The sequence below is a fragment of the Xyrauchen texanus genome, chromosome 50 (assembly GCF_025860055.1).
Source record: "Xyrauchen texanus isolate HMW12.3.18 chromosome 50, RBS_HiC_50CHRs, whole genome shotgun sequence".
Lineage (NCBI taxonomy): Eukaryota > Metazoa > Chordata > Actinopteri > Cypriniformes > Catostomidae > Xyrauchen > Xyrauchen texanus.
The window spans coordinates 2274390-2296092 of record NC_068325.1 but is presented as its reverse complement, the minus strand read 5'-3'; the positions used below and the strand labels follow the sequence as shown (position 1 = coordinate 2296092).

General features: G+C 36.1%; 1 protein-coding gene across 3 annotated transcripts in view; it reads right to left on the bottom strand.

Moving 5' to 3' along the window:
• The window catches only part of LOC127641133 (WW domain-containing transcription regulator protein 1-like), a 69019-nt gene extending 52012 nt beyond the window's left edge, over positions 1-17007 (bottom strand). For all 3 annotated transcript variants that reach the window (XM_052123916.1, XM_052123917.1, XM_052123918.1), the window contains exon 1: positions 16331-17007. In XM_052123916.1, coding sequence (XP_051979876.1) covers positions 16331-16740 — 410 coding nt within the window. In that variant the 5' untranslated portion in view covers positions 16741-17007. The remainder of the gene's footprint in view (positions 1-16330) is intronic.
• Positions 17008-21703: the final 4696 nt, after the last annotated feature.

Sequence of the window (21703 nt, the reverse complement as noted above, 5' to 3'; positions counted from 1 at the left end):
ATAGTATTATTAGAAAAAATAATACATTTTTTTTTTTTTTAAATAAATAAAAAAACAAGAGGAGGAGGAAGATGATGCCACTCCGTGTCTCTCCTGAGAGCTCATCTTTACAGACTGATCGAAGACGATTATTAGATGATCGAAGGTCTCATATAATATTAAATTATATAATTATAGGTCAAATATTATTTACATATTGTTAGTAAGTAATACAACAAAGCACGACGTATTGCATAACTACAAATCACCGCGAGAGCTTTAAAATATGCGCGCCACTGAGTGACGTCTGTACATCCGGGTCAGAGAGCACCTGTCCATCAAAAGCTCACTATCCAATCAGAGTAGATCACTGTTAAGCCCACCCCCACGAGAGGTTTGTCTCAAAGCAGCGAAAAACTGCGAAGCGTAAGCGAAATCTGTGGCAATGTATTCAGAATCCACGATTTGCGAAAACGAATCTTTGAAAAACATTAACAAAAAATGAAGAATATTTGAAGGGCCTGTTAAATTTGTGTTTAAGTTCATTTTTTCATTTTAATTGTGTTTTTCTTCTTTAGTAATGGAATATTTTTGATAGTTTCTGAAAAAGTTACGTTCAGTTTTATAAAGTTACGTTCAGTTTTATAAAGTTACATTCATTATTATTGACACAATCGTAATTTCATAGTTTCATGGCGGGTAACGTACTGTGCTCCAAAACATTGGTGCTGATTGGCCCAAGAGGAGTCCTGTGCGCCAATGAACGCTATCTATTGATCTGCGCTCGATTGCTCTTCCTTCATCCTCCAACTACCCGGATGTCTGTCTCAGTAACTTGAAATTGAATTTGAGAACTGAATCTGAATTGTGAGAAGTGAATGTGAAGATATATAGAGAGTTTAATTTTCAGTGAGGATCAAATTTTATTGGACTTCAGTTCCAAACGAATAAATTCAATTTCAAATGATACAATTCAGATTCAGTTTATGAATAAATTCAATTTTAATTAAACAATACAATTTCAAATTATGTGATTCAAATTCAGTTTCTGGTGGCACATATTTCAGCCAATATGCCAGTCACATGCTTCCCCACGGTCACAATCAGTAAAAGACAGACAGATAGCATTAGCAAGTTTTGTTGTACACTGGTTATTTGGATGTGTAGTGTGGCACAGACATTGCCTACAGGGTCCAAAATTAACACTAACCAGATAACATCTGGTAACTTCATTATGAACTGCTTCATAATAGTTTAAATCAAATAGTTTGAACCTCGCTTGCGTAAGTGACATGAAAGGTTCAAATAAAACTGCCTTTAACAACTTTTACCTCAGTTTATCTAGCACGCCTAAAGCTTTCCTCTACAAAAAATAATTTTCTTTATATATCTTTAAACTAGATATATAGATAACATTGATCAAATTTGAGAGCTGAGACTCTTATAAAAAATGACAGAGAAGCACAAAACATAAGTTAACTTAAATTCACATTTTCCAGAAACGTCCCATGCAATTTACGACTCAAAATGATAGAGCATCAAATTTTTCGCACTCATTTTTCCCTGTTTTAAGCATTGACCTCGCTTAATTTAGTTAGATTTTGGTCTAAAATGGTAAAAAAACAAACAAAAACAAATCAAAATAAACTTAATTTAAGATATATTCTCTGAAAACAAATATATTCAGTGTGGCGACACATAGAATATTCCTTAAATTAAGCCAACAAAATGAAAATATGAGGAACAAAATCAAGTTTTTGTAACAGGATGGAGAATAACTCATCTCATACATGGAATATCTCATAAGTGAAAAATACAGCTAAATATATATATATTTTTAAATAGTGTAATGGTTGGTAGATAAGAGGTCGATCGATATTAGATTTTGCTTATACAATAATGTGTTGGAAAAAAGGTGATAACTGAAATTGGCCGATTTAAAAATGTTATTCGATTTTTTTTTTACTGGGATGGGCACAGACAAAGAGGAAACAAGAAACCAAATTTCCTATAATAACCAGAAAGAAAAATTTAGATTTGGTGCATAACACAGGACTTATAACTACAAGCAAGCCAAGTAGGACTTCGGGTTCGGAATTAATGAAAACATAAACAGCTCTACCGAACTTGTTTCGCACATGCGCTCTCACTCATTTGGGGCCGTTCACACCAAACGTGTTTTTGCACACGTCTGTTCTCGCATAGTTCTTATGTAAACACATGCTGGACGAATGTCTTTGACTGTTGCACCATGTGTCGCCGTTTCTTCAGCATCTCACCCATGGCTGGCACGGTTTAAACTGAGCACGTGTCAAGCTCAAAATGGTCAAAAATGCATGTCTAGACTCCTGCACTCCGTTTCATTCTTTGCGCTGCGTCTAGATTGTTTTTAGCGCGGGTGTCACAAAGATTCAACATCCTGAACAAGTTCAGGCTGTATAGAGGGGACTGTTCCATTGTTTCATATCATTCCAGATTGTTCTGCACCAAGTGAAGTATAAGCAAATAAGTGGTCAATGCTTTTTTCCCTTCTGCTCTAGTGTACCGAGGTGCTGCAGGGCCTTGTTAAAACTGTATGTTTACGGTTTCAGTACTGTTCCGAATGTTGTCTATGTGCTTACATAAAATACAGCCTATTGCAACAGTACTTGCTAAGAGTAGAAATTATAAAGATAGTGAGTGTTTTCAGGTTCGGTCTTATAATCTGATGGTATCGTTCAGGCAGGTAGTGTCGGGCCACACAGTCTCAGGTACGGGTTGGGTTTCATTTTAAGGCCTGTGCAGACCTCTACTAGGGACTCCTATTTTGAAATGTCTGTACTGCCCGCTGCTTACACAAACAGATAAGAGAAATACTATATGCACTTGTACAATCATCTACAACTTATTAATATATACACACCATAAATTAAACATTGTCATAAAACAAAACAAAGCAGTAATTAACTGATTTTCAACCGTTCTGAAGCCGCTAGAAACACCGAATCATGAGCTCCCTGCATGTTTGAAGAACGTGCAACAGTGCAGCGTCTTCATTTTGAAGCGTGGTGCACATACAGACTATCGATTTATTTCATTAAATCACAGCCTTTTGCAGTTTAATAATTACATTCGGTCATTTCGCCATTTCTGTTTTTATGTCCCTAAATTTAAGACCTCATTAAATACTTTTTAAAGAATATTGTTATAGCATTTCATATATTTAAGACTTTTTATGGCCTTACATTTTGAAAACTGAATTTAAGACATTTCAAGGACCTGCGGGAACAATTCACCTGCCATTGGCAAGTATGGCAAAACGTTAATCTTGGAACTAAATGGTACCTTCCTCAGATGACAAAATTTGACATGTTAAATGATCTGTCAAATTCAATTAAACTAAAAGAAAATAAACCCTGGGAATTCACTCCATGTCTTTTTAGGACGATACAGACGACATAAAGGAATTGCTCTGCTGGAATGTGTATTCTTTGTAGGTATTTGGAGCAAATTTGAGTCTTTTCTCTTCCCCTCTTGTCATCCACCTTCTCATTCGTGACATGGTGAGTGGAATGCAGAGGCATCTATTGCGTTTTAAAAGATCAGATGCATGCCAGGCTCTTCTGGAGAGCACATTGATTGCATCAGGTCACACCAGACAATAAACATCACATTGTGCTTAAGTTGTCCTTCAAGACCTTTCTGAATCAAGCAATACATCACATGAGATGGGGTGACGCGTTTGTGAATCATGGGGCAGGCCCGTGCTACTGCGGCCCACCTCCCCGGGCCCCTGATCGACTCCAAAACAAATGCGACCACACGCATTCCACCCACACCACTGAATGAAACAGTCATGGCAGAGAAGCACGGAAAACAATAGTCAAATAACTGAGTGAGAGACAAAAAGACAGAGCGGGAGGGAGGAGTCGGTCACAGACGGTGTCAACAACTGTAGAGGAGGGCGTTACCATCAAAGACATGCCCACAGCACAGTGGGCGTGGTTTGCACAGAGACCTCGACACACAGACCCCATTTTACAAAGCAGTGTTATATTTCTAACACTGAAACAACATGAGAAGTTTGAAGATATTATAAAAGAATGTGCAAAGCTCCAAAGCACAAGCAGACCTGACCTTAACCACAGTCAGCAGATACAGATATCAACAAGTTCAGTGAGTTCTTTTAGTCAAACGTTCTGATAAACATGTCTTTGGAGGATTGTGTGCATACAGCCATTTTGAGAACTTCAAGAATGTATGAATGTAAATATAGAAGGTAAAATTACTAAAAATGAAATTACTATTATTATAAAACATTACATAACACTTTATATAAAGGGTTGTCAATCAATAATTTGTTTTTTAAACAAATTACATTAAATGCTGATTAATTAGGCTAATCGAATTAATCACAAATAATTGAAATCACACACACACACACACACACACACACACACACACACACACACACACACACACACACACACACACACACACACACACACACACACACACACACACACACACACACACACACACAATGGTCTTAATAAAGTGCCTGATGTGGTCTTCTGCTGTTGTAGCCCATCCGCCTCAAGGTTCGACATGTTGTGCAATCGGATATGCTATGCCTGCCTAGCATGCTCCAAATCACTGAGATAAAAATATTTCCCCATTTTGATTGTTGATGTGAATATTAACTGAAGCTCCTAACCTGCATCTGAATGATATTCTGCACTGCTGCCGCACGATTGGCTGATTAGATAATCACATTGATGATTGTTGGTGCCAGACGGGCTGGTTTCATTATTTCTGAGATTTTCACACAACAGTCTCTAGAATTTACTCAGAATGATGCCAAAACTAAATGCATTCAGTGAGCGGCAGTTCTGAAAATGGAAAGGTCTTGTTGATCAGAGAGGTCAACAGAGAATGACCAGACTGGTTCGAGCTGACAGAAAGGCTATATATATTTCATATATTTTTAATTCACTGACTGCCCCCTGCACCCAACATCAATATAAATGAAGGAAGCCAATTAATAAGAATTTGGTAGCGTAAATGTAGTAGATAGCTGAGCTTTGGAAAAACGCTACACAAAATAAACGTACTATTATTTTTATTAATTTTGATCTACTGACACACAATCATGGCTAATATTAAAAGTGATCGATAGCTCTTTGATATCATCTTATGGTGGAATCCCCAAACTGCAAATGCAGGAATTGACTTAAGACTATGCGCCGAGATTAGACGTGATTCTCAAACGTCGTCGCGCAATTACCTATTTCTCAGGAAATTAGCGAATTGCGTGTTGCCCCAATTCCAGCACTCCCAACCACCTCCAACATGCACTTTGCAACGGCTGGGAAATCACATTAAGAATTAGAACAATGCATGGTCAGAGCGCAACAGTCTGGTTCTGGAAGTAAAAATCCCATTAATTTATCCCACAGACTAATTGATTTTTAATAATAACTTATAAACCTTTAAAGACAGACCTACCGTGAGCTACGAGGTTGTTCGTTGATGGTATGTGCTTGCATTGAAGCCATACATCCGTGTAATTTCCACTTCTTTATTTAAAAATAATGTTTGATAGCAGAATTCATGGTAAACAACTACATTTCCCATGGTACAGCAGATAAAGATCCACTAATCATAGAACCGTGCCCAATGAAACCCACAAATCATGGCTCGGAGCAACCGCCAACCCCCATGTCACACTGTCAATTAAGAAATTGAGTCAGACTCTCATCACCCTTAAACTACTTATATATTTGTACATATTTTGCAATAAACTTTATAAATTGTTTCTATACTTCTAATCAACAAACAAAAATCAATACTTTTATATATTCCCATCGTTTTTATTCAATGACATCATTGGCAATGCTTTATGGGATTGTAGGTTGTGCCCTCATGAAAGACGGTATGTACATAGCCTTCAATTGTTTTTGCGTCTGATTTTCAAATACTTTTTTTGTCTCAAAACAAAGTTTGTGATGTTGTGATTCACCTCGGAGGTGGTAGGTTTGGTTCATGGCTTACAACTATTTTAACTATTTTTAACTATTTTAAAAGTCTATGAAAGAAATGAATAGGGAAAATACTTCCGGAACCCAGACGGCTGAAATAAAATGTGAATGCACTGATGCGCTCCATTGCATGTAGTGCTGCACCTAGCACAGTCACAAACATGTATAGCCTTAAATCTTTGAAAAATGTATTCAAAACCTGCTTTGTATTAAGATTGCTTGTGTTTAGGTTCTTTTTGCCATATATTGATCTGAAATAATGCTTTATTTTACATATCTAAACATACAAAGTGCTAGAGTGTTAAAACCATTATTGCAGCCAGAACTGAAATGATTATCCAAACACTTTTTCATCACTAACACACTACAGCACAGATTTACAGTTGAGGAGATTTAACGCTTATGAAAAGACACAGTCAGACAGCATGTGTCACAAAGAACAACTGTAAACAACTTTTTTTTGTTTTGTTACATAATTCTGATATACACTTGAAGTCAGAAGTTTACACATACTTATGTTGAAGTCATTAAAACTATTTTTTTAACCACTCCACAGATTGAATATTAGCAAACTAGTTTTGGCAAGTTGTTTAGGACATCTACTTTGCGCATGATTGTTTACAGACAGATTGTTTTGCTTTTGATTGACTATATCACAATTCCAGTGGGTCAGAAGTATACTAAGTTAACTGTGCCTTTAAGCAGCTTGGAAAATGCTAGAAAATTATGTCAAGCTTTTACACAATTAGCCAATTATCTTCTGATAGGAGGTGTACTTAATTGGAGGTGTACCTGTGGATGTATTTTAAGGCCTACATCTAAACTCAGTGCCTCTTTGCTTGACATGATGGGAAAATCAATATAATTCAGCCAAGACCTCAGAAAAAAATTTGTGGACCTCCACAAGTCTGGTTCATACTTGGGAGCAATTTCCAAATGCCTGAAGTTACCACGTTCATCTGTACAAACAATAGTACACAAGTATAAACACCATGGGATCACACCACCATCACACCGCTCAGGAAGGAGACGCATTCTGTCTCTTAGAGATTAATGTAGTTTGATGCGAAAAGTGCATATCAATCCCAAAACAACAGCAAAGGACCTTGTGAAGATGCTGGAGGAATCAGGTCGACAAGTATCTATATCCACAGTAAAACGAGTCCTATATCACCATAGCCTGAAAGGCTGCTCAGCAAGGAAGAAGCCACTGCTCCAAAAACAAAACAAAAAAAACAACAAACCGTGAAGCGTTGGAGTGGCAGTATCATGTTGTGGAGGTGCTTTGCTGCAGGAGGGACTGGTGCACTTCACAAAATATATTGTCATCATGAAGAAGGAAAATGATGTGGATATATTAAAGCAACATCTCAAGACATCAACCAGGAAGTTAAAGCTCTGTTGCAACTGGGTCTTGTCCAAATTGGACAATGACCCCAAACATACCTCCAAAATTGTGGTAAAATGGCTTAAGGACAACAAAGTCAAGGTATTGAAGTGGCTATCAAAAGTCCTGACCTCAATCTGAATAGGTAGAAAATCTGTGGGCAGAACTGAAAAGTGTGTGTGTGAACAAGGAGGTCTACAAACCTGACTCAGTTACACCAGTTCTGTCTGGAGGAATGGGCCAAAATTCCAGCAACATATTGTGAGAAGCTTGTGGAAGCTTACCCAAAACATTTGACTCAAGTTAAATTTTAATTTAAAGGCAATGCTACCAAATACTAACAAAGTGTATGCAAAACTTCTGACCCACTGGGAATATGATGAAAAGCTGAAATAAATAATTCTCTCTACTGTTATTCTGACATTTCATATTCTTAAGATAAAGTAGTGATCCTTTGGTTAAGGTGCATGTACATTTCTGACTTCAACTGTACATTTTTTTAAACGTGTTTATTGTTTTTACTTTGCCCCAAGTGTCTCTTCTGCCATTATACCCACAAACAAAAGGAAATGAGCTGCTCCATATCCTGTAGACAGAAACAATGCTTTCAAATGCTTATTGGAAAAGGGGTGCAGGGAAAGGGGAAAAAACACATGGAAAATACCTTTCAGACAGCTACGGTAAGCCCAGACAAAATAGTAACACTGAAACAATCACAGTGAACTACTGCACAGGGAACTAATATAACAAACCAGATCACACATAAGAATTTTATATATTTAATTTAATTGTAATAATTTAAATATTATAATAAAAATGTAACTCCAGGATAAAATCCCCACTCAGTTTGTTTAAAAAAAAAAGACACTGAACTTACAATGGAAGTCAATGCAAGGTTAAAAAAAAAAAAACAAATCTGGATATTTAAAAAATGATTAAATAACGTGGACTGATGGCTTCAATAATTTAACAATCTCAGAGCTAATGGAATGGTAGATCTGTCTTTTTTATTATTTCATAGTGATGCTTGACATGGCAAACCCTACAAATTAAGCAAGCACTACAGACACAGATGTGCAAGTGCATCTATAAACTCACAGAGATATGAGGACCATGTGCGCAGATATCACCCATCCTACCCTGCTAAAGTGTTACAGATGTCTTCCCAGAAGATCCATGTTTGTTGATGGTCAGCAGCACAGTGTACAAGAGCTGTCGAAGGACTAAAACATCAGAACCTGCTTCTTTAGTTAACCACCACTCAACACTGTAAAAGCTAGTGTTGTAAACGAAGCAATCTCTTTTAAATACTTTCAACCACTATCTGTCATAATACACACACAAAGTTATTTGAATGATCAACTCCCGGCCATTACAACAACACTGAAAATGCAATGCCTACTTGACCTGCACTCAGAACTACATTTTGACCATATTTAGAACACAACAATGCGTAAATTCGAGCTTGTATAGCTAGAAGCGTGTGCGTTCATATATTTGTATGCTAAGAAAATTAAGACAATTTACTCTATACTTATACTCTATACTTTACTCCATTGGTGCAACATTAGCCACTAGCTAACAGCTAGCTGTCCAGCTAATTTAATATCACTGTGTACCGAACAAGACAGCATTTACAATGCAATACAGCTATCAACTGATCACAACAACAACTCCCACATCAACACCATTGCTGTTCATTATGTCCTATTTAGTAAATAAAAATCATGATCCATAGCACTGTCACAGGCAAGAAAATATTTCTTCCTGTGAAGTTTATTCGCCACCTACTGAGCTGAAGTGTGGAGCGTCACCAGAAAGTCTTTCAGTGGAGTCAAACTTCAGCTGTACATGATGACATTGGAAAACTTTTATAAAAAAAGAAGAGGTCACACACCTTCTGTAGGATTAAATCCTAAACCCTCTGGAGTACACTTGTAAACAAACAAGTTGTTTAATTCATTATTGAGGTCAAAAAATCATGTGGAATGCAGTTCCACCCCATTAAATGCTATGAAATGTATGTCGTGCTAAATATTGACACTAAAAATAAATATTGTGATAATAAAAAATAAAAATTGTCATATCGCCTAGCCCTATATAGTGCCCATTGTAGCAACACAGAGAAAGCAATTAGTTCTTGCGCTGCATTGCGAATTGCGTTCTGGCATATTTTGGAACCCAACGATGCATAAAAGTTTGCTCGTAGAAGCATTTGTGTTCACATATTTGCAGAGAGAGTGTTTCCTGCAGAAACACACAGGAGAATGTGTGCAATCTTTTTTTAATGCCTAGTAACGATCAGGCCTTAAACAAAAGAAGAGGAGCTTTGTCTAGATTCTGAGTACCATAAATAACAGACACTTTTATGTACTGGATATGTTTGAGGCCAGAGGCCTTCACCTCTGAAAGCCACACATCAGCTGCTGGACTGTATCAATTGCCAAACATCTCAGGGTTTCAATTGAGTACCATGTGTTTGAGTTACAAAATACAAGTAACAGTTTTATCATTGAGCACAGTACGTTTGAAGGTGATTTCATCAAAGCAGTCTCTTGTACATCCATTTATTTCAACCAATTCTGCCAAACACTACAAAGTCATTGGTGTCCAGTTCACATGGCATTTCCTTCCAGTTTAATTGCTTTTATACAGTTTATATCTGCGAGTCACGCAAGGCTCTAGTGTTTCGAAAAAAAAAATCAAGCTTACAAAGAGACTTGTGTCTTGCGATGGCAGCAATCGATAGAGAAGAAAGGGCCAGCCAGACAAAACTCTGACCAATCAGCATCCAACAACTAGATCTTCATGTATTTCCAATTCACGTACAGGAAGTCCTTCCAGGCACAAGAGGAGAGCGTCCCGTGCCACGAGACTCCAGCATCTCTACTCAAAACCTCTAGAGCAGAGCAAAAAGAATAGTGACTGGCCTCCGTCTTGACAAACACGTGTTATGTCTGCTGTACAGACAGGAGCAGGTTTGGAATTCCATTAAAGTAGCTATATAGCATTGCAACCCAACAGCCATTGTTTTGTCGTTCGCCCCTGATAGGCTAGAAACATTGTCCTGAAATTCCTCAAGAGCCAACCTGCGGAGAATGAAAACCGTGGGAAGAGGTCAATATTTCTTGCAAATTGGGCCCAAATCTAGCTCTGCTAACAATGTTTAAAAAATCATGTATTAATAAGATTTATACGTTGAGAGAAAGCTAGCACTCTTTGATGCAGCACATCTGGACTTCAATAACAGTTAAGCAGGATTTTGTTTAATAAACCTGCAGTCGCTACAGCAGAGGCGTTTAGTCTACAAAATGAGTTGAATAAAGTGAACCCTTAAAAAACTGTTATACATCACAATGTACAACTTCTCTGTTTAACAACTCAGTATGTTCAGCATCATCAATGGCATAAAATTTACATTTACATTTATGCATTTAGCAGATGCTTTTATCCAAAGCGACTTACAGTGCACTTATTACAGGGACAATCCCCCCGGAGCAACCTGGAGTTAAGGGCCTTGCTCAAGGGCCCAACAGTGGCAATCTTGGTGGTGCTGGGGCTTGAACCCCCGACCTTCTGGTCAGTAACCCTGAGCCTCAACCATTGAGTCACCACTGCACATTCCACGAAACCCATCAAGAACACGCCCAGGTCATATTTAACCATGCAAATGAACTCCCATTGGTCTAAAATCCTTCTCATAGCAGTATATTAAAGCCAGGATCTCACTAGCTGAATCAAAAAAACTTGATCTTAGCTGAGAATGTCACAACAACTGACTGTTGTGCTCTCTTCAGAAAAAGCTCTGTCACACACACACACGGTTTCAGTATGGAAACGGTGTGTTACTGTAATGCAAAACATCATCCTTACTTTAGTAATAAGAAAAAACCTCACTCACTATGATAATGCAAATCATATCAATAATTCCCTTAATATGAAAATGTCATTACCGTAATGCAAAAAAAATTGTCATCCTTATTACTATAATGCCCAAAAAAATAACTCATTACCATATTACGAAAAAAACCTCACTCATTTCCGTAATGCAAAAGAAATCTCACTCATTACCGCAATGTAAAAAATGGTCATCCTTATTACTGTAATGTCAAAAAATCACTCATCATATTATGAAAAAAAATACGTAATGCAAAAAACATCTCACTCATTATCTTAATGCAAAAAATGGTCATCCTTATTACTGTAATGCAAAAAATTACTCCCTGTAATATGAAAAAGCATCACTCATTACCGTAATGCAAAATCTTACCAATTTCCATATGAAACAAATCTCATTCTCATTACTGTAATGCAAACAATTGTCATTCTTATTGTTGTAATGGCAAAAAACACTCATTACCATATTATGAAAAAATCTCAAACTTACTGTAATGCAAAAAAAGATTTCTCTGATAACTGTAATATGAAAAAAATCTGGTTCTCATTATTATAATGCAAAAATATCACTCATTATGTAATATGAGAAAATCTCATTCCATTACTGTAATAAACAAATCATCATCTTTATTACTCTAATGCGAAACGATCTCATTGTCGTTACTGTAATGCGGAAGAAAATGTATAGATTTAAATAAACTGATTACATTTTTAATGAGAATACAATAACAATCTCCTTTCAGAATAATGAGAATACAAAACTTTTTTTATTATTTTTTGCATTACAGTATTGAATTATTGAAAATGTGGCAAATTAGGCTTAATTTTTTATTATGCGAAAATACAGCTTCATATTATTTAGATTTTGGTGTGAAATGTGACCCATACATGTTTTCAGGAAAATCCCCCACATAAACATATTCAGTCCAGACAAAGAGAACAAGTCTTGTGCAAAATTATCGCACAAAACATGAGTGAATGTTTGGGTTTAGATGTGGAATTTGTGAGCCACAGCTGGCAGCAATAAAGACGTAAACTATTCACAGGTTATCTGCAACTTAATGGAGAAATAAAGAGATCAGAAAACCCTGAAGAAAAGAGGATTTCATGCTTTGCGTTGCATCAAAAGAGGTCTAATTACAGACTGCCTTTGCATGAAGAAAGAACTTTAAACACTGTCATTCTTTTCTCGCTCTCGTTTGTATCAAAGCTGCTCTGGTATCTGTCTATCAAACCGATAGCAATTAAAAATAAACAGAAAATGTCTTCCTGTTTCCATGTAGGTGTGGGTAATATGAAAAGACAAACCAGTATATATATTTATCATCAGTTTTATCACAGTAATAATTTGCCCCAATCACTTTACTTTCAGACACTTTCATAATTTTTTTGATTACTTTTCGATGAACGTTTACTGAGATAGTATATTATTGTTGATAGAAATATGAGAATATATAAACATTTATGCTTACATTGCTAACTTCACATTGGCTGCTTTTTTAATAGCTACCAATCAGCTCAACTCATATCTTCACTGCTGAAACGCTCTAGAAGCGTCTTGAATTGCGAGTTGCAACAATGATATCTAGAAAGCTGGCGTGTTTGAGCAGAAAGAGGGGGTTGTGTGACGCTGGAAAGGGATACGTGGAGCCAAATAGTGGGGGTGAATGAACAGCTGCAACCATCCAAAGAGGAAAACACAAGATGACAATACTTACTTCCTCAACCTCAACATGCTATTGTATATTCAATTAATTTGTCTTGTGCATTCAATGGACAAATAATTCCATTGGGGTCCATGTGGATGTTTCAATGTGGAGTCTGCATCCACATTGAAAATCTTTTATTCAAATTTTACACAGACTTGCATCATAGTGCGAGGATGGGCACAACTCTTGCGGACATTGGATAGGCTGGTAAGAATGGCGGTTAAGGTGTTTACATGCAAACACGAAATCAGGGTAATGGACAAAAGTCTAGGTGTACTGTTCGGTTTTTCTACATTGAATACTATAGAGGGTTTATTACTGACTGGTCGCTTTAGTTTTCCTGACTGTTTAATTGCAGGGTTGCTTGGAGATCACGTCTGATGCGTTGTTGTTGTTGGCGGAGGTGTCCGCTGAATGCGTGGCAAGCTCTGGCATGTTTCTCACCACATTACATGGAGAGTTTCAGGTAAAAGACACAACCGCCCTCCCCTTTCTTATTATGATTTTGTGTGATCAGTAAATTACGTACTGCAGTTGCCTTATCAATGTGTAAGATTGTAATCCATAAAAGTAACTAATATATTTATCTTATTTAATCCAATTACAAGTACTTGATTTGTAATATGATTACATAACATATTACATGTAATCCATTAATCCCCAGCACTGGCATTGCATAACTGACTACATTCAATTTGCGATTAAATTGAGCGGAAGCTCAACCGATGAGCATTGCACTTGTGAAGCAAAGGGCCGTGGCACGACGCCTTAAAGAGAATGCAAGGTGACACAGGAGCCGAAATTGTCGAAGCAGCACCACAGTATGACTTCAGCAATTGCATTTTTCATCTCAAATTTGCTTTTATGACACTATGGGTTAGGTGTAGGTTAAAGGTTTAGGATAGGGAGGTTGGTTTTGTTGATTTAAAACTCGATAGAGCATTTAACATACCTTAAAAAACTGTTTGGGGAAATTTAACAAGCTTTTTGCACCACTTAGTGGACATTTTACTTCGAAACAGCCATGATACGTGTAATGAACCACGTAATATAATTTTGCAATTATGTCAATTGTCATGTTATATTCATGAGATAATGCTGATTTAAGATATATCTGAAAATGATGATGTATTTGTTGTCATGTGATGCAGTCATGTGATCTATTCAACCAAAACAATCAAGATGGCGGCCTGTGTTATAGCGGCACTGTTGTACTTGATACTCACTTTGATAGCGTTGTTAAAAAAAATAAATTTTACTTTGTACAACCATCACATTGCGTTCCTTCAAAGGCGAAGGGAAGTTTACTCGGAATTGGTGTCCGGCGACGGAAGGCGAGGTCAATTGCGTTTCAGACCGTACATGCAACAGGGATTTTCCGCATGCGCAGTGACACGATTTAAGCATTTTCATACGTTTCAGTGTGGACGAGCAACTTTTGGAAAACACTTGAAAACGCTAGTGTCGACGGAGAGCGCTTTGAAACGAAAACGCGTTTCAAAATGCGTTTTCAAATCAACTGGATTAATGTAGACATGGCCAGAGATGCTATTCTGCTCACCACAATTGTACAGAGTGGTTATCTGAGTTACCATAGCCTTTCTGTCAGCTCGAACCAATCTGGCCATTCTCTGTTGACCTCTCTCATCAACAAGGCGTTTCCGTATGCAGAACTTCCTCTTACTGGATGCTTTTTGTATTTGGCACCATTCTGAGTAAACTCTAGAGACTGTTGTGTGTGAAAATCCCAGAAATACTCAAACCAGCCCATCTGGCACCAACAATCATGCCATGGTCAAAACTAATGAGATCAAAATTTTTCCCCATTCTGATGGTTGATGTGAACATTAACTGAAGCTCCTGACCCGTATATGCATGATTTTATGCATTGCACTACTGCCACACGATTGGCTGATTATCGCATGAATAAGTAAGTGTTCAAGTGCTTAATGGTGTATTTTTGATGTTTTGTCAGCTGTACCATCATCACCTAGATACACAACAGTGCAACTCAGTGGTTAAATAATACAATTAAATATAGCCAAGCGTCTACCCTAGCTAAGGTCCACTGAGTCATTTGCAATGACCCCTGCATGATCAAAATCAACAAATGATTAACGCATTTTCATGATGCAGCTCTGCCAAGTTAAAGCTCCTCAGCTCATATTGATACACTGATTTAGCAGATGCTTTTAATAAGCAAATAACAGACAAGGAATTAACTAATAGTGGGGTAGAAGAGAGTAAATAACAGTTTAAACATGTCCTTGAAGCCTCTAGTGTCAGCAAATACGATTTTGACACATTAAAGGGTTTTAATCTAAACTTGTCTCATCTGAATACAACCAAAGACCCTCCCATCAGGATCACAGCCCACTATTCTAAATTAATCTCAGCTACCTATCCCACAGTCATGTCCCACAGAGCTGATCACAACCCCGGAGACTAATCAATTCTACTAAATCAGATAAAAAATGTCTCCAGGGCCACAGAAGAATAGTCGTCTCATTTCTTAAGAGAGGACAGTCAAAACATACATTTACATTGAGACACACTGGAAATATGCTAAACACATCCTTATCAAGGTGACAAAGAGCCTTGATCACAGGTCTGGTGTGCTAAACGGTGTTGCACATGACAGTTAGTGAGACAAGGTTATGATCCACACCCTGATACTGTTGTGCGTGTGTGTGCGTGTGTGTGCGCGTGTGTGTGTGTGTGTGTGTGTGTGTGTGTGTGTGTGTGTTTCTGGCCCACACCTTCCACATGAATCTGTTCATAGGTCAAAATGAAACCTAAATATCACTGCAGAGATTTCACCAGTGTGAACGTGCATTGATTTAGATCAGAAACTCAAACTTAAAAACAAAAACTGTGATGATATTTCCAAATAAATTGACATTAAATATTCAAGTATGTTAATAATGTTAGATTAGAACTTTAATATTATGTAAATTAATAACTATACATAACATTCAAATCAAGTAAAACAAAACAGAGTTCACAAAATTAAAACAAGCACAGGAACATATAAAATTACTCAAATGATTTCTTGATTTTACTTTTTAAATTAAAGAAAAAATTAGCAAATAAATAAAAACATAAACACTAAAATAAAGCAACCAATCAGGCCTAAATAAAAATAAACAAATAAAAGTAAAAGAAAAAAAATTTACTACTTAAAGTTAGCAAAAAAAAAATAAGATCAAGTAGACAAGCTTAAAGATAAAAGAGAGATCGTTTATATATATAATATAGCAACGGAATTTTATGTCAGATCGTGTAAATTGTGTGCTGTAATGTTGTGAGCACATGAATAAAAGTAACGCAGCACTTACTTGAGAAAGTACTTCTGTCCGTTGGGAGTGCAGGCCATCTCCCAGCCCGGCGGCAGCGGCAGGTCATCGGCCACATCGAACGACTGGTGTCGGATATGAGTGTGATGACGGCCGGGGGTCGCAGCGCTCAGCGCGCCCGACGACAACTGCAAGGACGCCGGAGACGAATGCGAGCGGACGTGCTGCGCCTGGAGCCTTGGTGGGTGGCTGCCCGAGTCCGTGCTGGACTGTCGGGAGTGAGAGCCCGAGTCCGGCTCCTTAAAGAACGACTCGGGCAGATGTTTGTTCCTCCAGGAGCTGGGCTTTGGGTTCATGACCGAGTTAAAAAGCGCCTCCAGATCCGTATCAAGGTCTTTGGCGACATGGATCACCTGCTGGCCCGGCAACGGCTGGAGAGGGTTACCGCTCATATTGTTAGATATACAAACAAATAAAACAAATCCTACTAAAAAAAAGATTCGATTAAAAATAAGCGATGAAAATCCTGAACCTCTATGGTTAGGCCTGTTTTTTTTTTTTTATGTGGTAAAAGTTGTTTTGGCCGTCTAAAAAGTTTTTAAAGTCTTTAAAAAGTTGTCATAAAGCTTAAAAAGTTGATGTCATAATGTTCCTCATATGAACTTTTCCAGAAATATTCCTCCTCCGCTCCCCAACTTGCCTGCGTCCACTGACGGAGTTTTTATCCCGATGGAAAGTTTGTAAACTCAACCTCCCCCCGCTATCCCTCAATGCGGCTCCTGTGTCAGTTAATGAATATTCAATGAGGCAAGAGCTCATGAATATTGAATAATTCAGTTTAATACAGTTTCGTCATTATACAAACGTATGAATGTATGGATTATCCCGAACTAATTACTCCGCAACTGCAGAACTAATACTTTTTATTTTTTAAAGTTATATTTCAAACTTAATGTTTGAAAAAAACGATTGCCTTTAGAATAAATAATTCTCTAAACATTTTCTCGAAATCCCTGAAATGTAATTTGATAAGTGTGTACATTTAAAGTAAAATGTATGTAACTTATGAATCAAATTACAATAAAATATATTCATTAATTAAAGAAAATAACTAATTAAGAGTTACATCTCAATAATAAAGTTTCAATTTAAATGTTAAATAATAAAATTGTTTTTAATAAGTTTATAATGTATATGTGTGTATACACACACACACACACACACACACACACACACACACAGTACATAGAGATACAAAATAAAATTAAAATATAGTAAATACAATAAAAAGAATTTTAAAGAAGATTTATTTTTGAGTAATTATTATTATTAAATTGTTTTAAAAATATATTTTTAAATAAACATATTTGTATAACATCAGTTATTTTTGCACATATTGCTTTTATCCTGAATTACCCAACATCATTATATAATGTGTCAGATGTTTAGCCTTTGCATTTAAAAAAGGTTAAAGTTAATAAATAAATGTATTTATTAACTTTTTAATGTACTTTTTTAAGTAAAAAAAAAATAAAATAAAAACGTCATTATTATCCAGGCCGAAACACAAACAAACTGCTCAAAACTTTAATTTCATTTTGAGTAATTATTATTATTTTGTTTAGCTTAAAATACATATTTTTATATAAATATATTTGTATATTTAATATTTTTATTATTATTAACTTTATTTTTATTTAACTTCAATCAATAATTTTCAAATAATTTTAAAACTGTTTAAAGGAATTTTTTATTTAAAAAGAATCCTGTATATTTATCTAAATATTTTCTTTAAATCTCTTTAAAAAAAATTGTCAATTAAAAGTAAAAATCTAGTAATTATTAACTAATTAATTAAGTAATTAATTTTATACATATTATATCATTTAATAATTCAAAAGCTAATTCAATAAAGTTTAGTTCAATTTTAAAAATCCACTGGAAATAAAGGATACATTTATATAATACATTCATTTTCAAATGCTTTGCTCAAAAACAAACACTGACACTTAAAAAACACTTATTGCTTTTTACTTATTGCTACCCAACATAGTCATTAAACCTGTTCGATCTTTAGCCTTTGCTTTTAAAAAAAAAAAAAAGCAAAAGATAAGACACTTTTAGAAACTGGTTCAACCTTTAAACAACATTAGATTTTAACTTGCTTGCGAGAGTAAGATATGATCAGCTGTGTTGAAAAGCAATTTTTCAGGTCAACTGTTAATCCTCGTCACACACCCGAACCACCCAAAATCCAGTGTTCTAGTTAACTGACATTTAGTCACACCTCAATCATTATAACTCTTATGTCTCTGGAGATGTTAATGTGTGAAGACAGTCATTTGACACATGAATTAATCCAGTGACTCATAGAATTACTGGACATTGTGTGACTATGTTGAAATGTCTATAAATCTAATGCAATAATTTACTTTAAAAATGATGTCTCTGCTGGCCTATATGTGCTGTGTGACTGAGTGCTTTCACACAATGTGCATCTGTGATCATAAACAGTTGACATCAGCATTAGTTGAGCTAATGTTAGGTCTGTCCTCTACACCAAACCTGATTTTAGACTTCCTTCCTTGGGAACCTCACCTGTTACAGAGTCCCTTCTGTGCGGACTGACCCCCTCACACAGTGACAGCAAACAAAAATGACTTTCCCTTCTGAGATCTTAAACAAATGAGTATAAAAGGTTTCTGTTATAAAGCATTTTGAACAAAACACTTTCTTATAATAGCAATGTACAAAGTACATACGGTTTAATTTTTAAATAAATTATATATATTTATACGTAAATACATACACAGGTGGCCAAAAGTTTGGAATAATGTACAGATTTTGATCTTATGGAATGAAATTGGTACTTTTATTCACCAAAGTGGCATTCAACAGATCACATTACTGATGTAAAAAAAACAGCACCATCACACTATATGAAAAATATCATTTTTGATCAAATCTAGACAGCAGTCATCACTCCAACACCTTATCCTTGAGTAATCATGCTAAATTGATCATTTGGTTCTAAAAAATAATTTACCATTATATCAAACACAGCTGAAAGATATTTGATTCATTAAATGAAGCTTTACATTGTCTTTGTGTTTGTTTTTGAGTTGTCACAGTATGTAATAGACTGACATGTCTTAAGGTCAATATTAGGTGAAAAATGACAAAAGAGAAACTTCTTTCTCTAGAAACTCATCAGTCAATCATTGTTTTGAGGAATGAAGGCGATACAATGCTTGAAATTTCCAAAAAACTGAAGATTTCATTCAAAGGTGTACACTACAGTCTTCAAAGACAAAGCACAACTGGCTCTAACAAGGACAGAAAGAGATGTGGAAGATCAGATGTACAACTAAACAAGAGGATAAGTACATCAGAGTCTCTAGTTTGAGAAATAGACACCTCACATGTCCTCCGCTGACAGCTTCATTGAATTCTACCCGCTCAACACCAGTTTCATGATCAACAGTAAAGAGAAGACTCAGGAGGACTTATGGGAAGAATTGCAAAGAAAAAGACCACTTTTGAAACAGAAAAACAAAAAGAAAAGGTTTGAGTGGACAAAGAAACACAGACATTGGACAACAGATAATTGGAAAAGAGTGTTATGGATCTTAACCCCATTGAGCTTTTGTGGGATCAGCTAGACTGTAAGGTGTGTGAGAAGTGCCCGACAGGACAGACACATCTATGGCAAGTGCTACAGGAAGTGTGGGGTGAAAGGTCATCTGAGGATCAGGACAAACTGACAGCTAGAATGTCAAAGATCTTCAAAGCTGTCAGTGCTGCATGTGGAGGATTTTTTGATGAGAACTCTTTGAAATAGTTTCAGAAGTTCTGAACATTTTTAAATTGTAATAGTAATTATTCACATTATTAATATCATGACTATACATTGTGATCAGTTGAATGCCACTTTTGTGAATAAAAGTAACAATTTCGTTCCAAGAGCAAAATCTGTACATTATTCCAAACATTTGTCCACCATTTCAGTGCATCAATGTATGTTATTTATTAAAATGTAACTTGCATTGTCTCTGAAATGACATTTCTTTTCAGCTTATGTCACAAAGCCCTCCTATTTTGCAACCCCTCCCCCAACCACCTGTCATATTAACACCACTTTTCATCCTCCGATCAATTCCTGATGGATAAAATCAAGTCCCGCCCTATATTTGTCTCATTGAATATTGACTTTCATTCGGAAATAAATGCGTCAGATTATATAAATATATTTAGGATTACTGGAATGTTATTATAAATGTTATTTAATTGTTTTGGATTTGTTTACTGAACTAAATACTTGTTTATTATTGTTATTATATTATATGAATTATATAATTATTATGCATTGGATTGGTTAATATTAATGAATCTTTTTAATTAACTAAATGTATTGTGTCCTCACAAAACAGAGAAATGATGGAGCATCTTAGAACCCTCAGGGAGGGGAAATTATGTTCTGAAATAGTTTTGCATTCCCTAACAATACATTTTTCGTTCCCTCAATCCCACACAATAGTTTGTGTTACCTCACAATAAGTATTTAGTTCCCTCACGATTAGTTTTGTGTTCCCTCTCAATAACTTTTGTGCTCCCTTACAATAGGTTTTGCATTCCCTCAAAATTATTTAGGGTTTTCTCGTAATACCTTTATTCTTTACAAAAATGAACAATGGGTTCACAACAGCAGCCATATTCTATGCATGACATTTGTATTAAAACCATGCTAACTGTAGTTATTTTGGTTTTACTACAAATCAAGGGCATAGATTTGGCTTGAGCATTGGTAGGGTTGCAGCGTGAAGCATTTTCATATTTACATTTATTGTGGTCACACAAACAATGGGGGGGGGTTATTTTTGGGTTCCCCCCCCCCCCCAGAATCTACACCCCTACAACAAATATCATAGTTGAAGTGTAGTTACTGTAGTAATGTATAATAGATGAAGCCATTGTGAGGGAATGCAATACAATTTCAGAAAATAAATTCCCTTCTTGTCCTCTAAGGGGCTATGAAAACATAAAACTAAGACATTCATTGGTTAAATAACTGAGGAGCAGTAACTGGTAGAACATGCTGACTCAGGTGATGCACCGGTGTCAGACCTTATAAACATTGCAGGAGTTCATCAAGTGAACTAAAAACAGTTGTGTCATGGGAAGTGTGAGAACTGGTTTCAGTTCTTTGTAAAACTTTTAAAGTTCATCCATAAACTTCTCAGTAATGCCAAGCAGATCATAAGAGATTGAATGACTTTCCTAATTTGAAGATGAAAAGTTAGCAATTAGCCAATTAATCATTATCCTGATCATGATCCTTTTTCTAAAACTCAGCAAGGACAAAATGACTCGACATTGAATACTGAGGAAAAAAGAAAAAGTTTGCTTCAGTCTGTT